General features: G+C 34.0%; 1 protein-coding gene across 3 annotated transcripts in view; it reads left to right on the plus strand.

The window, feature by feature from the left end:
• The first annotated feature begins 309 nt into the window (after window positions 1–309).
• LOC124633486 (homeobox protein unc-4) overlaps window positions 310–20,656 on the plus strand; it is a 33,429-nt gene continuing 13,082 nt past the window's right edge. For all 3 annotated transcript variants that reach the window (XM_047168722.1, XM_047168723.1, XM_047168724.1), the window contains exon 1: window positions 310–704. In XM_047168722.1, the coding sequence (XP_047024678.1) occupies window positions 491–704 (214 nt within the window). In that variant the 5' untranslated portion in view covers window positions 310–490. The remainder of the gene's footprint in view (window positions 705–20,656) is intronic.

Raw genomic sequence — 20,656 nt, forward strand, 5'->3', positions numbered from 1 at the left:
CGCGCGATAACAAACGTTATCTTCATATAAATAAGGTTTATTTCAACTAAGCACCGCCCGTCGCCTACGTTACCGTTAATTCAATGTATGCCGTCCCTTAATTTATGGGCCGTTATTCAATACAGATCTGTAACTTCACGGCATAAGGTTTGAAAGCGTTTAGCAGCGGGCGCGATGTACTGTCGGAGAAATAAATCTATGATATGAAGGAGGCGGAGAATTAATTTGTGCAGTGGTGGGGGGTAGGGGGGAGACGGCCCCGCCCCCGGGCGCGCCATGGCAGTGGCGGGCGCGGCGTGGAGCCGGAGCACTCGCGAGTACAGAGTGATCGCGCGCGCGCCAGTGTTGCATCTGTGTTAGTGCTTGACTGCGAGTGACTCAAGAGATCATTGTGTTGAGCTATGACATTAGGGCATGGGGTCGGCTTGTAGGTGAGCTGGTGGGCAAGATATCGGGCGCGCGGCGCGGCTCGGGCGGCGGAGGCTCCCCCATGGTGCTGGAAGGCGGGCTGCCGGCGCCGCTGCAGCTGTATGCGGCGGCGGCGGCTCAGCTGGCCCCGCGGCCTCCGTGGCCGCCGTTCCTGCCCTTCTTCGGGGTCCCGCCGCCGTTCCTGGCGCGGCCGCGGCTGCCGCATCCGATGCCGGCGCGGGCCCCGCACGGGCCGCCCAGCGAGGACTCCAATGAGGATGGTGCCAGTAGTAAAGGTACGGTGCAATGGAATTCTTGTAAGATTTAAAATAGGAATGTTTGTAGGTAAACTGGCCTTTAGTTTGTGGTTATCCAATTAGACAATGTCAGACGGTTTTATTAATTTAACTTAAAAAAAAATTTTGTTTAATTTCCGGTAACATTTTTTTCTAATAAAAAATTAATAAGGAATAATAGCGCTCTATTTTTACCTAATGGAAAATGAATAAGAAAAGATAAAGTCTATTTATTAGAAAATAAATTATTAGAGTTCTGTTGGAAATAACTAGATATTTAAATGTTAATGTTTTTGAAACCTTGTTATGAAACCATAAGGAAAGGATTAAGTTCCTTACAAATAAATAACTTCAAATTCATACATTTATTAGGGTTAATAGGAAAAACATTACAAACAAACTCATAATTTATAATCTGGTCCAATAAAAACCATTGACAACATCATTATTGGAACCAGATCACATTGGTGGACCAATACATTCAAATGTACCTATATATTAATATATTTAGTATCCTGTTCGTAATAATATTTATACAAACCAATGTATTTTTGTCTGATAACCTTTTTTACTACCTATCTTAGGAATGCCCAATATTTTTTGTCACTCACTGTACCTAACAAACAAAAATTTGTGATAACTGCCGATACTTAAATTAATTATCTATTAGGCAAATTGAAAACTATGGTCGTAATTAAATTGTAGGTTTTATATGTAGGCATGTTTTATTGTGGTTATAGGAAACATGGCTTGATCAATCGCAGCGATACTTGCGTAATTTAGAAAATAAATGGCTTGCCTACTTTTTTTGCCTTTGAGTGTTTGGGCTTACAGTATTGCACAAAAATTTGGGTTATAAATGAGGCTTAGTAATTTAGTGAAAGCGTTTAATATTTCAGTGTTTGTTTGTGAAAGTTTTGTAATACTTTAAATAGACAGAAAAAAGTCTAGGGTAAATATCCAAGAACAGTTTATTTTTTCAAGAAGATGCGTAACTTTTGTAAGAAGTTACTTTAGACGTTTTGTATAAATTATAGGTATTGAAAAGTTATCTTTTTGGTACCTATAGTATACCTAATTCATTAATACTTAGTACAAGAATTGAGAAGGTTTTTTTTATAATTATTAAACACATGTGAAAACTAAGTAGCATTTCAAAGTTTCAGTTATTTGATGGAGTTATTAATTTAATAGTGAATTAAACAGATTAACAAAAAATGAGTATGAGTAAATTAACAAAAAATTAAACAGATTTCTTTTTATTTTCAAGTAAATAACTAAACAAAACCTGAACCCGGAAATAAACACACTAATTAGACAAATTATAATATACAAAAAAAAAATCAATACAAAACACTTAATGAATAATTTTCTTAACAAGGAAAATTGAATCAAGAATCATGTAGACAGTCAATAAGAGCGAGCGAGCTGATGCTCGATAAACAATTACTTACAAATCCTCAATTATCAAATGATATACGGTTGCAGAACTATTCATTCCGTAATAATCTACTATTAGACATGTGTAGTTATTATTTCCTATACTTACGTACAGTGTATTTACACATACTTAGGTACTGAAGTTTTTTTTTTATAATGCAGTGAGCCGTCGCGTCTTTTAACGATAGTTTGCTAGGTATCTATTTCTTGTAAAGTCTATGAAGGAAATGTTGTATTTGAAATAGGTATTTGGATTTTGTTTTAATAAGTATTTAAATGTAATACTTATATAATTTATTCGTAGTATTTGTTTTTAATTTATTATTTTATGTTAATTATGATCGTCGTCTAAAATAAACTGCTGAATTTATTCGCCAGTGGATTATTTTATTAATATCTTGAATCCGATAGAAATAGACAAAAATAATCCGATATCGACTTTTTGTCGTTGTTTTTCAAGTAATCTTTTAAACATGCAGTTAATTATTAAAATTAAAATATTAATTCTTAAAATACATCTTTGAGTCATTTGTTTTTATTTACTGTTTATTATTAAGTATTATAATTTGTGGCAGTATTCTGTTTTTAAATTACAAATTGAATAATAATGTAGTTAGATCTGAATAAAATAAAAATAAGATCTTTTAAATGTCTCGATTACTGGGTAGATTTATTGATTCTGAAATGTTTTTGTATCTTTATTGTCAGTTTAATAACTTGATTAAGATAGAGTAATTCTGTGGCTATTTTATTTTAGTAGGTATTCGACAGATTTCTTCTCAGCAATTAATTACCAACATTGAAAAAAAACCGTTAGTGAGACATGTAACAACCCTAAAAATATCATCAGAAATATTTTATTTGTTTAAAAATGACTTAATACAAAATGTTAAATAGCTGGATGAGTAACTCTCTCCATAAATAGTGTCACGAAATATATCGGTAAGCCGATTATTAAAATATATGCTAATATCCCAAGCGATGACTCTTTTATAGAATACAAAATTATGCAACACGCAAATAGAAAGAGAATATTTTGTATCAAATTATGTTCAATAATTAATTTAACTTATCATCAATTTACAACAAATAGGTGTCGAAGCGTACACTTCTTATTAATCACGGTAACTTTCCATTTTATAGTTAAGCACATTTCATACATCAATAATTATCGCGTTGTTACAATTAGCTTCGTGATACAACGACAGATGCGACGAGCTCGACACGACTCGATACAAAAACTATCGAAGTATCGATTTATTACTCGCCCGCCGATTCAGACATGAACTGTCAATATCGATTATGAGTTAACGACATCGGTCGATCTTCAGCGAGCTTCACAAAGCTGTAATCAAGACGGGCCGATCACTCATCTAAACATATTGTAATCCAGTAATATAATGCCTAGATTAAACGCGTGTTGACTCCGACGCTAGCCTGACCCCCAGATTAAATGAAACGCACAAATAATGGTATAAATAATGATCTTGTCGCACACGATACACTTATCCTTCTAGGCATAACTTATTGCTTTTATAATATTAAGGTATTATTCCCGAAATATTCTCGGGGCTCTTTTGAATAAATTTTGTATTAATAAAAAATAAACGTCGGGTAAGGTGCTAAGAGGCTAACGAGCGTAATCCAAATGTAAGTTATTAGTTGGTCGCCGCGGCCTCCTGCTGGGCGAGTCGTCCTCTCGATACCGACTGTATCGAGATGTTTATCGATTCTTTTGTCGGCTCTAGCGCTGAGGTGTTACTCACAAAATTAGGATGTTAAATGTTTTGTCGATGACGCATACTCCAGACTCTTTGTATACAAACTTTTTTCGTTATAGTAATAGAAATATCAATAGGTTTTTTGTGTTGTAAATTATAGACGATCATGTGTGAAATGTTTGGGATACGGTTGTGTCGGACGGGAATATGAATTGATATTGTAATGAGCTTTGCTTTATTATATTTCGCTTGTTATGCCTAGTAATATGCGGAGTTTGAGAACATGCACAAAGCTTCAGGAACTAATAATACGAAAGAAGCTAAATTATTACTTACCGTAATCTTAGAAAATATGAAGCGTAAAACATGTCTAATATTACTGGGGACGTGCAGTTTATCAACTATTTATGTGACTATTTTAATTGACTTATTTGTAGATAGATAATGAAATAAATGAGAACTTTATTGCATTCGTTATCGTTTTTAATTGTATATTTATTGTTTAACATTGCACTCGATACAAAATGTTTGTCACGCTGACCGATGAAGTCATTGCTAAGAGAAAGACATTATAAACTGTAGGTACTTTTACCTATATAAATAAGTATGGCTCCAACATTATACATTCTTAGAAGACCTTCTGATATTAAAATATTACTGAAATTCTGTATGCAGTTCAAACATTTGTAAACATTTTGCTGTTCTTCAGTTTACATATTACCTATATTTCAATACCTACAGGTAATACAATGCATAATTGATATAAATTAAAATAGTATAGTCTTACGGACATTAAAATCTTGGCTACAGAACCCTAATAAAAAGAAAACCATTGCAAAACACAATTATAATCCATTAGTTACCCGGCTGTGTCTAATTACATACTTTTATTTGAAATTTGAACCTAGGTTCTGATAGATTCAATTTGGTTTTGTAAAACAAGTCCGTTACCAAAATTAATTCTGTAAGTAGTAGGTTGCCCTGGTTGGGTATTTAAATTCTGTAAGTAATGGGTTGAGGAGATCAGATAGGCAGTGGCTCCTTATAAAACACTGGTACTGAGCTGCATCCGGTAAGACTGGAAGCAGACAACATAGTTGGAAAAAAGCTAGATAGATGATGAAGTAGGTACCTACCTTAGGTTAATTAGTAAAAGTTATTTCCCAAAAAGGTAAATATTAGAAGTTCGTTTAAGTGAGTAAAAAGGTACCTATGATAGATTTTAGTGAAGGAAAAATAAACGTAGGTACTTAGGTAGGAACCTAATGGTTCAAAAATTAAATAAGGTACTTAAACATTAATACTTGATAAATATAATAATACTAAAACCAAACACTTATGTGTTTATACTCATAGAAATCCAAGTTCAAGATAAAAACCTCTTGAATATTTTTATAATTAATGATTTTACGCCTTTGCTCGTGTAATTTATGATTTGATAGTATAATTTTATTATTTTGAGAAGAATATAATTAAGTTAATTATCTTGGCGTTAAATTTTAGTGCTTTTAAATTAACTGGCAATTATTGTGTTAGATACTCTTATAACGTTTCTAACGGGTTTTACGGCCGTTCTCAATATTCTGTTTATTGTTTTGCTCACTATTATAGAATGAATAGAATAGAACAGAATAAACGTTTATTGTCTCCAGTTTACAGCTAGGAGTAGTAATATACACAGAACTATAATAAGAGATATATACTAGAGAAAAATGTCAGAATTCTATCTTTAGTAATCAAATGAACAGATGGATAAAATATTTGAACGGCAATAAGTATATACCCGTTTACATTTAACTCATTACAATGACAGAGAAAATAAGTCCGTCAAACCATAGCAAACTCTACATTTGGTCTTCTGAGTAACATTTCAGCTGACAGCAATTATTTATTTGAATAACTTACCATGCCCAAACTGTAACCAAAATGTTTTAAGACGTGGTGCAATACTATTTTTGTCTGATGTCTGAATTATGTTACAGACCTTAAGGTCTGTAACATAATTTTTTCTCTTAACTAAATCCTATTATAAAATGCAGTCTTAAAAAGTACGCTTTAGTACTGGGTTTAGACCATGTTCGATACAGTGATTTAAACCTAGTACTAAAGTCAGATCATTTTTAACACCACGTTGTATAATAAGGTGGATTAATTATAAAATTCATACTAAGTACTTATGATAACTTTGCTTGAACTTACCGTCGGAATGTAAAATACTTAACTAAGCATAAACCTAACAGATGGGTAATGTCGTTTTATTTTGTCCAGCCAAATGTATGCCTGGCAGCTGTGCTTTGAAACTGTGTGTTTGAAAATAAAAGATTCAGGAAAATAATATTTGCTGTGAATATCAGAAATATAACTTATAAACCGTCAAAATTAAGCTATAGTATAGTCATCGTTCTTTCTGTGAGATTTTAATTAGGTGGGTAAGTTCGAAGATTTATAGGAAGTACAATTAACAAATTGAAAATTCTTATATTTTAGACCTTCAAAGCACAAAAAGAAGCCTGCAAAAAGTAGAAAAAATAAGTTACATGCACTCCACGAAAACTTATCAAGAAAACTTATACCGTTTAACAGTTACTCATAATTAGACTCAAATATCAATAATTACGTACAAACGATTGCTCAATTTCTAACGTTTCTAACCCATTCATTTAGTCGGACGGAACACAAAATTTTTTTTGTTCACCATTTTACGGAAAACGCAGATTTTTTGGTTGTCTTCGAATGAAAACAATTGTCAGTTGCGCACCGAGTCTATTTGAAATGGTCTTGAAGCAGAGATAATCGATTCTTTTTTTGAACGCTGAGAGAAAACTCATTCGTTGAAAAGGCGGGAAACGGCTCGCAGTTTTTTTTTCATCAGTCATCACAGATTGATTGTCTCTAGCTCAGCTGTAATATAACCTATTTCGGAATCGCTAGAATTTTGTGTTGTTTTTTTATAATTAGGTTATAGGCGTTCTGAAACAGAATTTTATTTTAGGTGTTATTTGAAAATGATTCCGTATACCTACTTAGGTAACGATTAAAGAAAATAATAAACTCAAATAGCACAACCTTTTGCTTTGAATTAAAGTGAATGATAAATCATTGAGGTACTTTTTACACAAAATAGAAATAAGAGTGTTTTTAAATAAGTCTTTAAGTCAATAATGGTTATTGAACTTTAAGGATATATTTATTGTGGGCATAAAAAATAACATTTTAATTCATTTGAACAAACAAAACTAACTAACAAAAACAAGACATTTAGCACACAATAAATCAAACGTCGTTCACTTCAACAGCCATAAACTTATCGACAAATAAAACAAAACAGGAATTTAATGGAAAAAACAAACGAACAACAATAACATAGCTAAATGGCCTAATAAACAGAAATCACAACTAGTCAAAAGTACATCAATAAAGGGCTGGCACGAGGGGAGAGTCGGCTGCAATGGAACAACGCATAAATTACACTACATTTGCCCCTTGAGCTTAGCAAATAAGGACTTTCTAGAATATAGTGGATTTTAACTTGGGTTGTAGTGAACTTGGTTTTGATAGAGATGAAAGTAGGTATGGCATTTTGGCATTAAGTATATTTTCATTAAAAACTCAACCATAAGAATGAAAATGTATTGGTAAACGATTGTTAGGCTAATGTGGATAACATTTAGAACTTGTTGTTAGGTTAAACTTTAATCCTGCTGCTAACATGTCAGGTAAGAAATTAAATGAAATAAATATTATCATTCATTTTCCTGTATATAGCATAAAATATTAGAGATGAAACTGAAATTTTAGTAATAAATCTACAGCAACATAATTCAAGTTGACTGCATCGCAACACAATGCGTCTCACTGGAGCTTATAAAAACAAGCTCATTACATTAAACAAGTGACAAAAGGCCAAAAATGTTGGTAATAAGGCCTATTAGTCAAGTCGTCGGCCAGTCGCAAGGTGTGCGAAATGTAACTGAGTCGGGTACGAGCCAATTTCAAGGGTCATTTCCTCACACACCCAACGCAGGGGGAGTGACGAGTTCGTGTTAAAAATAAAACCAAAGATGCCATGTTTTTCAGACCTGACTCTTGTCTGCAACCGCACAGCTGTTGTTTAAATTGATAGTGTAATGAAGTACTCACTGCGTATTACCGAGAATACGGAGGCTTTTTATTGTCATTTTGCATAACGAGATATTAATGTGTTGCGGTAATCCTCGTTCACTTTAAATGTTGACTCGTTCTACTAATTGTTCAACTTCATTCATGATGTACTTAGGTGCAAAACGATGCAGTCTAAACATTCAACAGCTTTTATAGCCATTTCCGTAATAAGCACATGTGACAAAGGCCCATTAAAATTTGATTACACCCAAAAATAGAGTCGCGTCATCGCATCTTGCGGCGCGCGACGCGTGACCAATCGTGCGTCGCGTGCCCCAAAACACGCATTTGTCAAATTCGATTCGCTTTTTTACTATTTACTTTTTTCATAGTGCACCGTTTTGGCCCATTCACCCCCTTCTGGAAAATTGGTCACAGGAGACTTGTGTGATTTTCTGCCAATATGTCCTCTAACTTAGCGGTTTATTGGTTGTTTGGTTGCTTACAATGGGTCCCGTGAGCCCAAGTAAATATCTTGATGCCTCAAAAAGCGTTAACATTAACGAGCATCACCTTTACAGCTGTTATTTTAAGCTCGTTAATTTGTCATCCTTGCGAGATATTTTTTATCATAATAAACGTGACAGCTTGCCTTTATTGTTTCGGCTACCGTAATTAACAATCATAAAACACTTTATAAAGTTATCAAGGGTAATAATAAGTGCAGCAGTAATTTAACTTATAAACAATAATATTGACGGTGTATAATTATGATGAAATTAAGTGAAATCTCTTTGGGTATTGTGGGCAAGTGAACAAAAAATATTAATTATGATATTTTTATTTCTGTTGCTCAAGTTTCAATGTTAATATTTTCCCAGTTAATGAAGCATTGCAATAAACTTTTGTAACGAATATTTCGTTGGCTTGGTTCTTTTGTTTTCCGTGTTGTGACGAATTGATTCGGCCTCATGAAGGCGCTGGCACATTTTTTGCGTGGGACCACTAGAAAAAATGTCACCCACGAGGTTTTTTTTATAACATGAAAAAAAACAAACAACCAATTTTACGCTCCAGTATGTTTTATGAATAAATTAATATATTTTATTAGTTTAATGTTAGATACAACGTTTTTTATGCAAACTTTTTTTTAGGAACCGTTTTTGCATTAGAAGTAATTGGGGTTGGCTTTTTTTATTTAAATAATTTTCCCATGCAAACTTTCTTGCAAACTCTGCGATCACTCGTATTAGTTTTTATTACGATATATAAACTTTTGGTTCCCTAGGCAAGAATGTTTTTTCAGGTTCTTAATTCTATATATGTATATCTTTCTACCTTATGTTCAAAGTATTTTTCTTAACTTCCTAATGAAATAGTGAATTATTTTTATCAGTATTTTGAAATTCATAGAAATTATACAAGCCAGCAGCAGCAGCAATGACATCAAATCCAGTAGATTATCAGATCTAATCTGTGTGGACTAAACCCTTGCATAAAATTGTGGGAGACCAAGCCAACAGGAGTGCAAATAAACCCTTAAAACTGTTTATCCAAAAATTAATCCATTTTATCTCAAAACAAGCAGCTAATCCCATTGACTGTAACATATTGCTAACCCTGAGAACGCGCGGGGGTGTGTTAGACCCCGCACCATAACTAACCCTATTAAAAAGTGGCTCCAACCCTCCACTGTATTAATGTAGCATAAAATTAACCCGAGCGTCACGCCCGATGCGTGCAATGTTTAAATACGACATTTCTGGTTGGGGTCTAAAGGACCGTTAGATTTTTGGTCAGCTTTAGCTTGTAATAAGGTTAAATTGTGAGTTTATAACCAGTCAGCTATGATGTACTCATAATTGTGTTATTTTTATCTATACTGCCAATCTCTACATATCTAATTCTTGCCTGACATCTCTTTTGCTGTGTTTTGTTCATTGCTTCTGACTCTTGTATGACCTGACTTATTGGATATTCATTTTGAAAAATATAATGTTCTATTTCAGTTAGTCATGAATACAGATTAACTAAAGATAACAATAGACGCTTTATACGTATCTACTTATGTTCAAGATACCCAAATACTCATTACATCACATACACATCCTGAAAAATTTAACACTACAAAAATCAAACCAACCCAACACATACTTACCACGACAAATTAATTAAGATGGTATCTCCAGACCTGAGGCCCTCAGTGGGCCAGCCAGTGATAATAACACAAATAAATCGTAAGAAGTCGTGTCACTAGATAATGGCCCTTTGTACTCCGCCGCTGTGCCCTCGCGTAGGGTCACTGTGTATGTCAACAATGATTTGGAACTTGTAATTTTTGGGATAGTTGAGTGTTTAAAAATTGATTATTTTTCTGGCAGGAGAAAATAAAGTTTTCTTGAAGGAATAATTTTAGGGACTAAGCGACTTTTTTTGTAGTAGGTACATGTTAGTCCTAGACGTTAATTTTATGAAACTTATATCAACAGGGTGAAGGAAATATCTATAATCTGTATAATTGTTGTAGCTTTACAAAATCGGTGAATTATAAAACCCACAAATAAAACAAATGCGGAAGTTTGTATTTATAGATGTGGTTCCTCTTTCATGCAAAACCTACTACGATGGATATTGATAAAACTTTGCAGTAACATAGCTCTTTATAGCTTTCCTTACATGTAGTATGGATGTACAAGGAAAGTATTTTCCTCGGGACGCTAGTAAAATGCAAATGGAAGCCAGTACTTCAATAAGCACGTTAACATCCACTGTCAACAATATAATTAACAACACGAATCTACCACAGACAGCAAACCGCCCATTTACCTAATACATAACCATGATTCAATAATGACTGACAAAATGTACCAACATCAGCAACAAAGTTGTCAGATTGTCACACAAATAGCGTTGTGTCACTACTGTATTTAATGTTGTTTTGACAGCTTGTCATAACACGGCCCACATATTTTGTACGTAGCTACAGAGCTTTGGTTTGCAAAGATTAGCGGATCGGCAGATACGACTGATTTAAGGTTTAATATAATATATTTATACTTCGAAGAGGATAGCAGAAAATTGACCATACTTAAATCACACCGAATACTTTTATTGATAATATAACACCATAGATAATCAGTGTATATGTTAACTATAATAATGTAAATATTTCAATTAAATAAATAGAGGAAGTGTCTTATAAAAGGATAACTTAGCTATGATGACATCTATAGCATTCAATTTTACACCAATCTCAAGTCCTGAATAGAAACATAGAAATTGGAACTGATTTAAGTCCTAGTTCAACGACAACACAAAAGTCATTTGACTTCAAACAATAACTGTTCAGTAAGAATTTTCATATTCAATGACTATTATTTACTTTGAAAGTAAACAGTGGTTTTATAAAACTGGCGTTTTAATTTGTTCATAAACTTGCAATGGGCCTGAAAAGTAAAAGCCAAACCTACAAAGAGACATTAGTTACATTCACGACTACAAACAATAAGGCCGTCTATGAAATTGATAGCATAGTTTCCAATTTCAAAATAATGAAAAAAAGAACAGATTCCTATTATCGTTTGACAGTTGGCACTCCTAACGCCATGGTGTGACGTCACGGCATGGCCGCGGGCTTCTGATATATGGCTCCCATGGGATTCCACCATTGTTTTACACTAACGCTATGGAAAAGCTAATAAAATACACGTCAAACGGTTACTAACGTTCATTAAGAGATGGTTATAGTCTATTTGAACTGATATAAATGTTTTTCACTTTATTTGAAATCTTATAGCTTTTCAGGATTTCTTTTTCGAGGACCTATAAGTAAGTACCTTTAGTTTTCTGTGTTAGACAAATGTGTTCTTACACAACGTTTTTGTCCTTCTGAAATAATACCTATTTTTGAAATACCTACATATTGGTATCTCCACTTATAAAGTATCTAACATATGTGGGTAAAAGCAATTTGGGTGCATAAACTCCTTAAACTGCAAGTGAAATTGAGGGAAACAGTCAACATAAAAGTTAAATGTAGATAAACATTAGATATAATAAACAAGCGATAGGCACCTACTAAAAATTATCTCTAGAAGTGTATACTTAAGTAGTTTTCTCTATACACATTACAGTGTCGACTTAACTTATGTTTCTGTGAAAACTAATAAAGTTTTCTGATAACAACTTAGTACTTAGAAGTGAAGATAAGATTAAACTTTTCCTCTTCTAGTTTATACGTAATTATTATGTTTGGCCGATGCAGGCAACGTCGGATGATTAAATAAGTTGCACAGATACAACAAACAGTGGCGGCTGAATTATTGCTCCCGCGGGAAAAGCCACAGATAATGTAGGGCCGAAGTTAGAAACATCGTACGCAAAAAATAGTGATGTTATACGAGATAATATTTTGGGGGAATAGGGAAATAGTTTATCTGTTTTCTGGTTGTTTTGCTTTAAGAATAGAAATATAGTAAAGAAAATTGTCTATAAAATATTTGAAACGTTGCTTCAACGTTAATTTCTGATGTTACTGGCTGATTTACTTAATTGTTTTTATTATAATAAGTATTAACATGAAATGTCCACATAAACACGTCACGATGTTTGACATTATTTTGACACTCCCCCACTTACACAGTAACTTATAAACATAAACGATATGCTGATTAAGTGGTGATTAATTTCGCAAAAAATAAGTCAGGTATTATTTTCTTAAAGTAAAAAAAATGTCCGAGCTCACTTTTGCATAAAATTATGTCGGCAGCCGGGGTCGTTTAAAACACCTGTCATGTTAGACTACAACATAACACTATACTACATACTTTTCGAACTAAGCGTAAATTACGTCCAAATACAAATAATTTATTTTCTTCGCACCCTAGGGTATAATTCTTATATTACGTAACTACTTGATATCTTGATAATGATTTTATAGGATTTACGATTTATCGACATTTCCAGCACCCTAATAAATTGTTGCACATCACTAGCGTCGATATGTTTTGAGGAGACGCAAGAGTCGCCGGGGAGTAATCCCCTAATAATTATTGCGGTGTATTGTAATCTGTGCGTACTATAAATCGTCTGCTGTCGGCTTTCGGTGATGACATAAGCAGGAATACAAAATACAACTGTTTTTGACAATAATTATAGTGTGCTGTCGTTTGTTGAAAACTTTTAGATTTAAGTAATTAAAAAGAAACATGAGTTATTGATCTAACATAAAAATTGCAACAACTATTTTGTAGGCAGTGAGTTGTTTAGAAAAGTTTGTAACTTATCTAAGAATCATGATGAGATGAGATGAGATAAGATGTTGCGGTAAATAACAAAATACGACAGTTACAAAAAACGGGACTTTTAATAACCATACTTGGACAAATATTACACCGTAATTACACCGTAATTACACCGTAATTACACCGTAATTTGAACATACAACAATAAAGTTATTCAAGTTTTAGATATCCACTTGTAGGTATATAGCTAAGTCGCGTGAAGTAATGATTTGATTACCAGCCGAGCTCGCGACAATGTACCATCAATTTACACGTAGACCGCAAACTATGAACGTTCACCAATTGGTTTTCGTAAATCGGTAATAGTTACGGCGGTAAACGTGTGACAAACTGCTTTATTACCACCACGAACATGAGTTTACTGTACATCGTGAGTAATGACTTTATTCATCGACAACGGTTCCGTACGTCACTAAAAATATTAGGAAGAAAATAGTTGTAAGTCCCTCAAAAACACAAGTGTAGTTTACAACTTAATATTGTAAAAACCCAACAATGTACTTGTAAATGCCTGTCAGAGATGCATTAAAGATTACATTCCCATATCATAAAGAAACTCTTCATAGCCCACAGATGACAGCGCGCCGATAATTCAACAAGAAAACTCTTACCTAACAGCTACATCTTTATACAAAATGTACTACAATCCATCCAAGTCCGCGGCAATCAATATTGTTTTGGTAAAATATTAAAATTTTATTACACCTTATTTTCACGGGCATAAAATAGCGGTTCGAACGACTATGTATAAAGTATAGTAAGAAGTATTAATTTATCATGTTTCAATCTCTGAACGCGAAGCGGCCGCGGGCGATATGATCCGCAGGTAGATGCGCCACAAAATATTACGCGTCAGGGAACTGTGAAAAATTGTTTCTATTTACAGTTTTATGTAAAAATATGGTTATGTAATGCTGATGTAAGTGGGGCTGGTGTTTCCTTCAGTGTAGCTTTATTCAGCAGAAAATGTAAGTAGGCAGGCAACCTACAGTTTTTACATTTTCATGACACGAATAAAATTTTCGAAAGTCTTTTCGTTCATGTGCTTTCATCGACGTTTCATTTTCTTTCAGTACTAGTCTAGTTTACCCTATTTCTCCCAACATTATGCACGTAACGCTTGCTTAGGTTAGCAAGTAAAATCTACTAAGCATAATTTTTCTTCACAACTTACTCATTTCGCCTTGACTGATTCAGTTTCAGGATTGCTCTTTATTTTTCAAGTACAGTGTACGAGTACCTACTTACCTATATGGATCAGTTGAACCTAGCACTAGGCTCAGTTACCGTAAAAGGCCATAGTTTACTTAGTTACCTACTTAGTTCAATAATGTCAAATTCAAAAGGAAGTTACCACCATAACGTTGTAAAGTTAAGCTGCTCGTATTATTATTTATACCCACTAATGCCCGTAAATGGAATGTATATTGCTAATAATTTGAAATGTTCTGTTTAATAATCCTCCATTATGCCAGTAGCTTGTAATTATAAGTGGAAAGAAAACGCGGGAAGAGACCATTAGGTAAGGGCAAGGCTAGCAAATTAATTGTGTTGTAGGCAAAATGCTGAATTGATGATTCGATAAAAGTCGCGAGGATTAGCAACTACTTAGAAAGAAACTGTGGAAAATATGGCTGGTGTAACTTTCGTTTATCTCCTAATTAGTATTGCTAAAGGAAATCATTATGCAATTCATTATATTTTTGATATCAGTCCAATAATTTGTTTAATGATCGTGTTATTGCATGTTTTTGGAATTTATCAAAGCCTATTAATTGGCCATAAAAGTTCTAGATACAACAACATAAAATTATGTCGATAAACTTATGACTTGGGCGTAATTTGAAGCCGCCAAAATTTAAATACCTACGAAAATATCATCTTTTATAAGCCAGTTGTTTTTCAAATCTAGCATCAAGCGCACGTTACCCTTTAATTTCTAATTTTAAATTATTTCGTTATGAAGATTAACAAAAAGTTTTACTTCATATGTTTAATTGTTCTATTCTTTCTTTGGTTTTTCAATATATCCTCGCGGTCAGCACCATAAAAAAGTTTCCAACGATTTCCCAAGATTATCCCTTCAGCGGTCATTTTTCTACAAGCACAATGCCCAATAGCTTGCTTCAATTGCAGAACGAGTTTCGTGTTTTAAACTTCATTAATGAAGCCATTTTCCGACTTCAAATTAATTCGTCATCGGGAAACCTAATAGGTAGGTTTATTGTTGGTATTCATCACCCTACTCTTTTCATTTATTTTTCGGAAGAAAAACAGACATCACTTTCTTATAAAAATAAGATCCCACCAAAAACATTAAATCATGGCCAAGACAATATTATTGTAATGTGAACAAAACTATTGAAATAATCACAAAATATTGATTTATTATTACAAATAAAGTTGAACAGGACTTGGCTTCTATGCGATCTCAAAACTTTTTACGGTGGAAGAATTGCGTAGAGGCTTGGCTTTTTTTTACATTTAATGTTTTTGGTGGGATCTAATTTATTTTTTGTAAGTTTTTTTTCTAAGTATTTAACAAATTAAAATTATATTATTATATTAAATAATATAATAATTAAATTAATTATTATTATATTAAATTAAATTAACTTACATGCAAGTAACTAAATATGTACACAGTGTATAAATTGTAGTCTTTGATGTACACCTAAAGTAGCACGTAAAAATCATTTTTTTTAAATAAACTAAAAAATTTCGAAATCGTCGAATTTTCGAATCGAATATCTTTTAGAATCAAAGAGGTTTATTTCAGAGATAGATGGCACTATCACATGAAATTTTTAGATTTTTTAAAAGTACTACTTATACTAAGCTATCTAACGAAACCATAGCGCAATTTAGACCAGCACAACGACATCTATCGAGCAAGCATGGAGTATTTATCGTACTGCATTAATATGAAAGATTTTATTATTATTCATTTCATTTTAACCTAGCTTTTTTATTCATATGTATTTAATTCATATTTAATACATAATAACAATATACCACACTATGTAACAATAAAACAAATAGTAACATTTTGTACATAAATAAATAACAAAGTTATCAATGCAGTCAAAATTCATACACAATGTTCTTGAAAAACCGCAAATATAAATTTGTTTGCAATTTTTTTTAATTTTTAAGGTTTTTATAATTTTCCCTTTATATGTAGCTAATAACCTACTTTGGTGCCAAATTTGAAGGTTCTAAGTTTTCTAGAAGTACCTTAGATTTTTGATGATCGGTCAGTGAGTCAGTGAGTGACAAAATCGTGTTACTTTGATCGCTCATAACTCGTAAACTATTTATTCAAATGTCTTGTAATTTTGAGACTGAGCTTGTTCTAATACTTACTCTTGGTCATCGAAAACCTAAACTCCTAGCTTTGTCCACATGGAAGATACAGGGGGTGAAATAGCCGCGAAACGCTTCGAGAAAAGATGGTACGGCCGTGCCCGCTTTGCTCGAGTCTTGGCGAGGGCACTGCCGTACCCTCAGATTAGCCCCACATACAAATACAAATAATATATATTTTTGTAAAAAAATTAACATTAATAAAAATATTGTCGTCTTAAATCGGCACGTAAAATAGAAGTTTTCACTGAAGTCGTACTCCATACTTTGTTTGCGACATACATAAATTCAATTAGTCGTTCCGAGCCGGTCGGTTCGCAGAACCCTGCGTTCAGCCAGCTTCGCTAATGAAGCCACTTTTCGTAACCAATGTCTTCATCTACCGCGACAGGGATGGACTGAACAATACTTTTTATATACTTTTTTACTCGAAAAATATTAGAAATATTAGCAAAATGGTTTCATTAATTAAATTCAATTCTAACAGTAAAAAGCTTCCCCGAATAAGCTCACAATATTTCAAAGGTAAAAAGAAACATGAAAGAAAATTCACACTTAAAAGTCGATTTTTCAAGCACACTGATCTAACGAAACCGCCGTAGGTCACATAAGTAGGTGCATCCTACATAATACACCTTGTTACTTCGAGTCCGCCCCTGCGGTCTGTCCACCAGGCGTGTAACCGCCTATTTCGTTCAAAATTATAACTTTATTATTGCCGGTGATTTTGGAAATTAATTTCTCGGGATCGAAGCCAAATTACAGTGAGGAGAGGTACCCCACTGGCAATATAGCAATGAAGACATCTCGACATGAGCCCGCATCTTTAACGAACTTACATTGAAATTTTTATGGCCTTTTGGTAATTTTTAAGAGCTCAAGCGTTAATTTCTATAGGCAGATAATATAAGTCTGTTGATAATCGATACAAAACTAATAATACCTCTGTTGTGGTAAAATATCGCACACTCAAGGCACTTAATTCCGCGAAATAACTGACCTCAGTAACAATTAGCAAGACCAACACATTACCGACCAGAACCTACCATTACACTGCAGCTCACATATTTGTTTTAAGACGAAAGAAACAAGACTTGTCATTAATATCTGTATCATTACACCTTAAAATCCGAGTAGCCTTCATTTTATTATCACAATGCAATAACTTCGACCATATACGGTGTAACCAACGCGGAGGGAACACTAACCGGCGTTTTGATCGCAATTAACCAATTACGAAGACCCAATGTCCGCAATTTTATATTACACTTTCACGAAAAACGAGTAAAATAGCGTCCGCGACTATTTTAATTTGTTTCTCGAAAATGATCCGATGGCTAGTGTGAAGTAGTAAGAAAATTATCGGCTTGTATGATAACTGTGTGTACTGATTATGTTGTTCCAACGGGACATTATTACCGGCGAAATTTACAGAGTTTTACACCCGAGTCCGCCCCTCGACCGACGATTGATTCTCGGAATAATGAAATTATAAAGCAATGTATCGGATATTTTGATTGAGGTTCGCAATCTTTATTACGCGCCTGCCTCTGCATTCAACGACTTCTTGCTTGTAATTTTATGTTTTAATTCATTTTATTTTATGACTTTTATTAATTGTTAATAACAATAACTTTGTATATAGCCATGACTATAAAGGTCTACTGTTAAAGTTATTATGTACTGGATTATAGTCTAATGGAAATGGCGAAAGAAGAGAAGAGTGAAAACATGCATGACATAGAATGAGCTTTATGAGCAATTAATTTTTAATAGCTGAAGAAACTTTATCCGTACTGCGTAATTTTCAATCTTTTCAACGTAGTAGGAGTTTATATAATGGACTAAGATTGAGAGTCGGCAGCCCTACCGTTCACCAGAAGCCTGAATCAACATTATCGTAAAATTCTGTCCCCAAATATGACTACAATCAATGCAAAAGCTCGATGGAGACAATCAAGCGAAACATAGATAAAGATAGAAATCTCTGCGAGTATAAGCCATAAATTATCTGTAATACAAGGAGGTTTGCTTCCATAGAGTATCAATTCCCCTTTACTGTTTCCGTAATAGAAATATAAAAGGCATCACAAATAAAATCGCATTTATTGAATAGAAACATTTAATTCGGTCTGCGATGTCGTGCGGCGATAGCCTCTCTCTCTATGAATAAAATAAAAATATTGTCTTTGGGAAGAACTCTACTTTTGTTTATAGGATCGTAATTTTGATTTTGATTTTCGGTTATGGTAGAAGCATTTATTTTAGATGTTTGTATTTTACGTAAGAAGACTGAAACAGTTTCATGTTTGCCTAACGATGCATAAAGCGATACTAAAACAACATTTCAACTTATTACCGCAACAGACAATGAGAAATCAAATATAATAAATCATTCGTTTGTCGTCGCAACAAAACAAAACAGAGTAAAATTATTAACTGAACGAATTTATAAACCGCGTTATACAGCCCTCAAATAGATACTTAGTGAGTCCCCCCGCACCCCTCCCCAGTGACATTAAAACATTGAGCAGACTAAATTAAAGCGCGCCAAAACTGTTGTCTGTGGGCCCAAGGCGCTCGTTTGTTTTAATACAATAACCGACACCGTCTCGTTCACTCACTACACTAGGACCATGCTTCTGTCCTGCTCCCGCGCGCGTAATTTAGCCTTTTCTCTTAAGGCGACATCGTAACGTATCGGCCGTCTGACAAGTAAAAACAACTAAATTAGTCTAACGGCAAGTGATTTCTGGATTAATTGAAAACATTCTGTACTTGTCGGGGAGGTGTGCTGCGAAATTAAAGTCCGCAATTACAACACTTCTTAAATACTGCCAGTTTTATTTATTGACTTGACTTTTTAGCAATTTATTGCACAGCTATATGTTATTTTAATTAAGATGGTATAGATATCCTTGTAGTCAATAAAAATAAAACAGGACTTTATCATAATGTGAGAGTAACAAAACAACGATACACTCAACGCACAACAGAAGCGCGTTCCTCTTAATCACTTCTAATTTATTTAGCCCCTCGGAGGACCGACCGAGTAATTTATAGCTGTCCTTTTCCAACCCGAGCCGGCGGGCGTACGGCCATCCTGCTCTCCCGGGACCATTTTTAATTAAAATCACCGGGAGAAAATTAGAAATTATATTCTATTTTCAAAAACTTGCTCTGACGCTTTGTAGGAGATTATCTCTTTTTTATGAGGCCCCGGTCGCGGCTTTTGTTTAACTGCACACGAATTGCCTGAATGGACCTTGTTCCAACCACCCGAGGCTTTTACGATTATGTCTTGTTCATTTCAATCCTGCGTCTCTGATGATTGGAAATGTTTGAAGTTCACTCGTTATGGTTTAACGGTGATGGGACTTACCAATTCCGCAGTCACATGAGTTTCCATGATGGTACCTACTTCTGTTTAATTGCTGTACTATAACCGTTGCGTCGGACGTTCAAATTCAATTTTATTCTCCTAAGAGTTTTCTTCTTCATCGGTATTAATTGATGCTATTGAAGGCACAGGTGCGTAGCCGATCATAGTTAATTGATACGTTTATGTCTTCATCTTCGAGCTTAATAGGAACTTGTTCTCTTAAGACCTCGTAAGACTCTGAAGAATTTTATATTCGATGTCTGCGAATTCCAATTGTCTGTGAATCTGAGAACCGTCATAAAATGTAGTCAGGCATTTTGCTAGGTTTATTGATGACCGGATCTGAGAAGGCGGTGCTTTTATCTGTCTTAATCACTTTATTTTCTTCGAAGTGCTCATCGGGAGGCAGCGGGAACATGATTCGCCTGTAATGGTAGCGCTATACTGATTACTTGTCTGTAACTACAAATTCGTATATCTTCGCTAAGGTATAAGTTTAGGAACATTAGGCAAAGTTTTACTTAAAGCAGAACAATAGCTTAGGTCCTTTTTTTAAACTTCCTGAAAAATTTGAAACATCTAACATATTTTATTGCTCATATGATTTTCATCCTGCCATACTTAATGAGAGGTCATTTC

Source organism: Helicoverpa zea, chromosome 9, assembly GCF_022581195.2.
Source record: "Helicoverpa zea isolate HzStark_Cry1AcR chromosome 9, ilHelZeax1.1, whole genome shotgun sequence".
Taxonomy (NCBI): domain Eukaryota; kingdom Metazoa; phylum Arthropoda; class Insecta; order Lepidoptera; family Noctuidae; genus Helicoverpa; species Helicoverpa zea.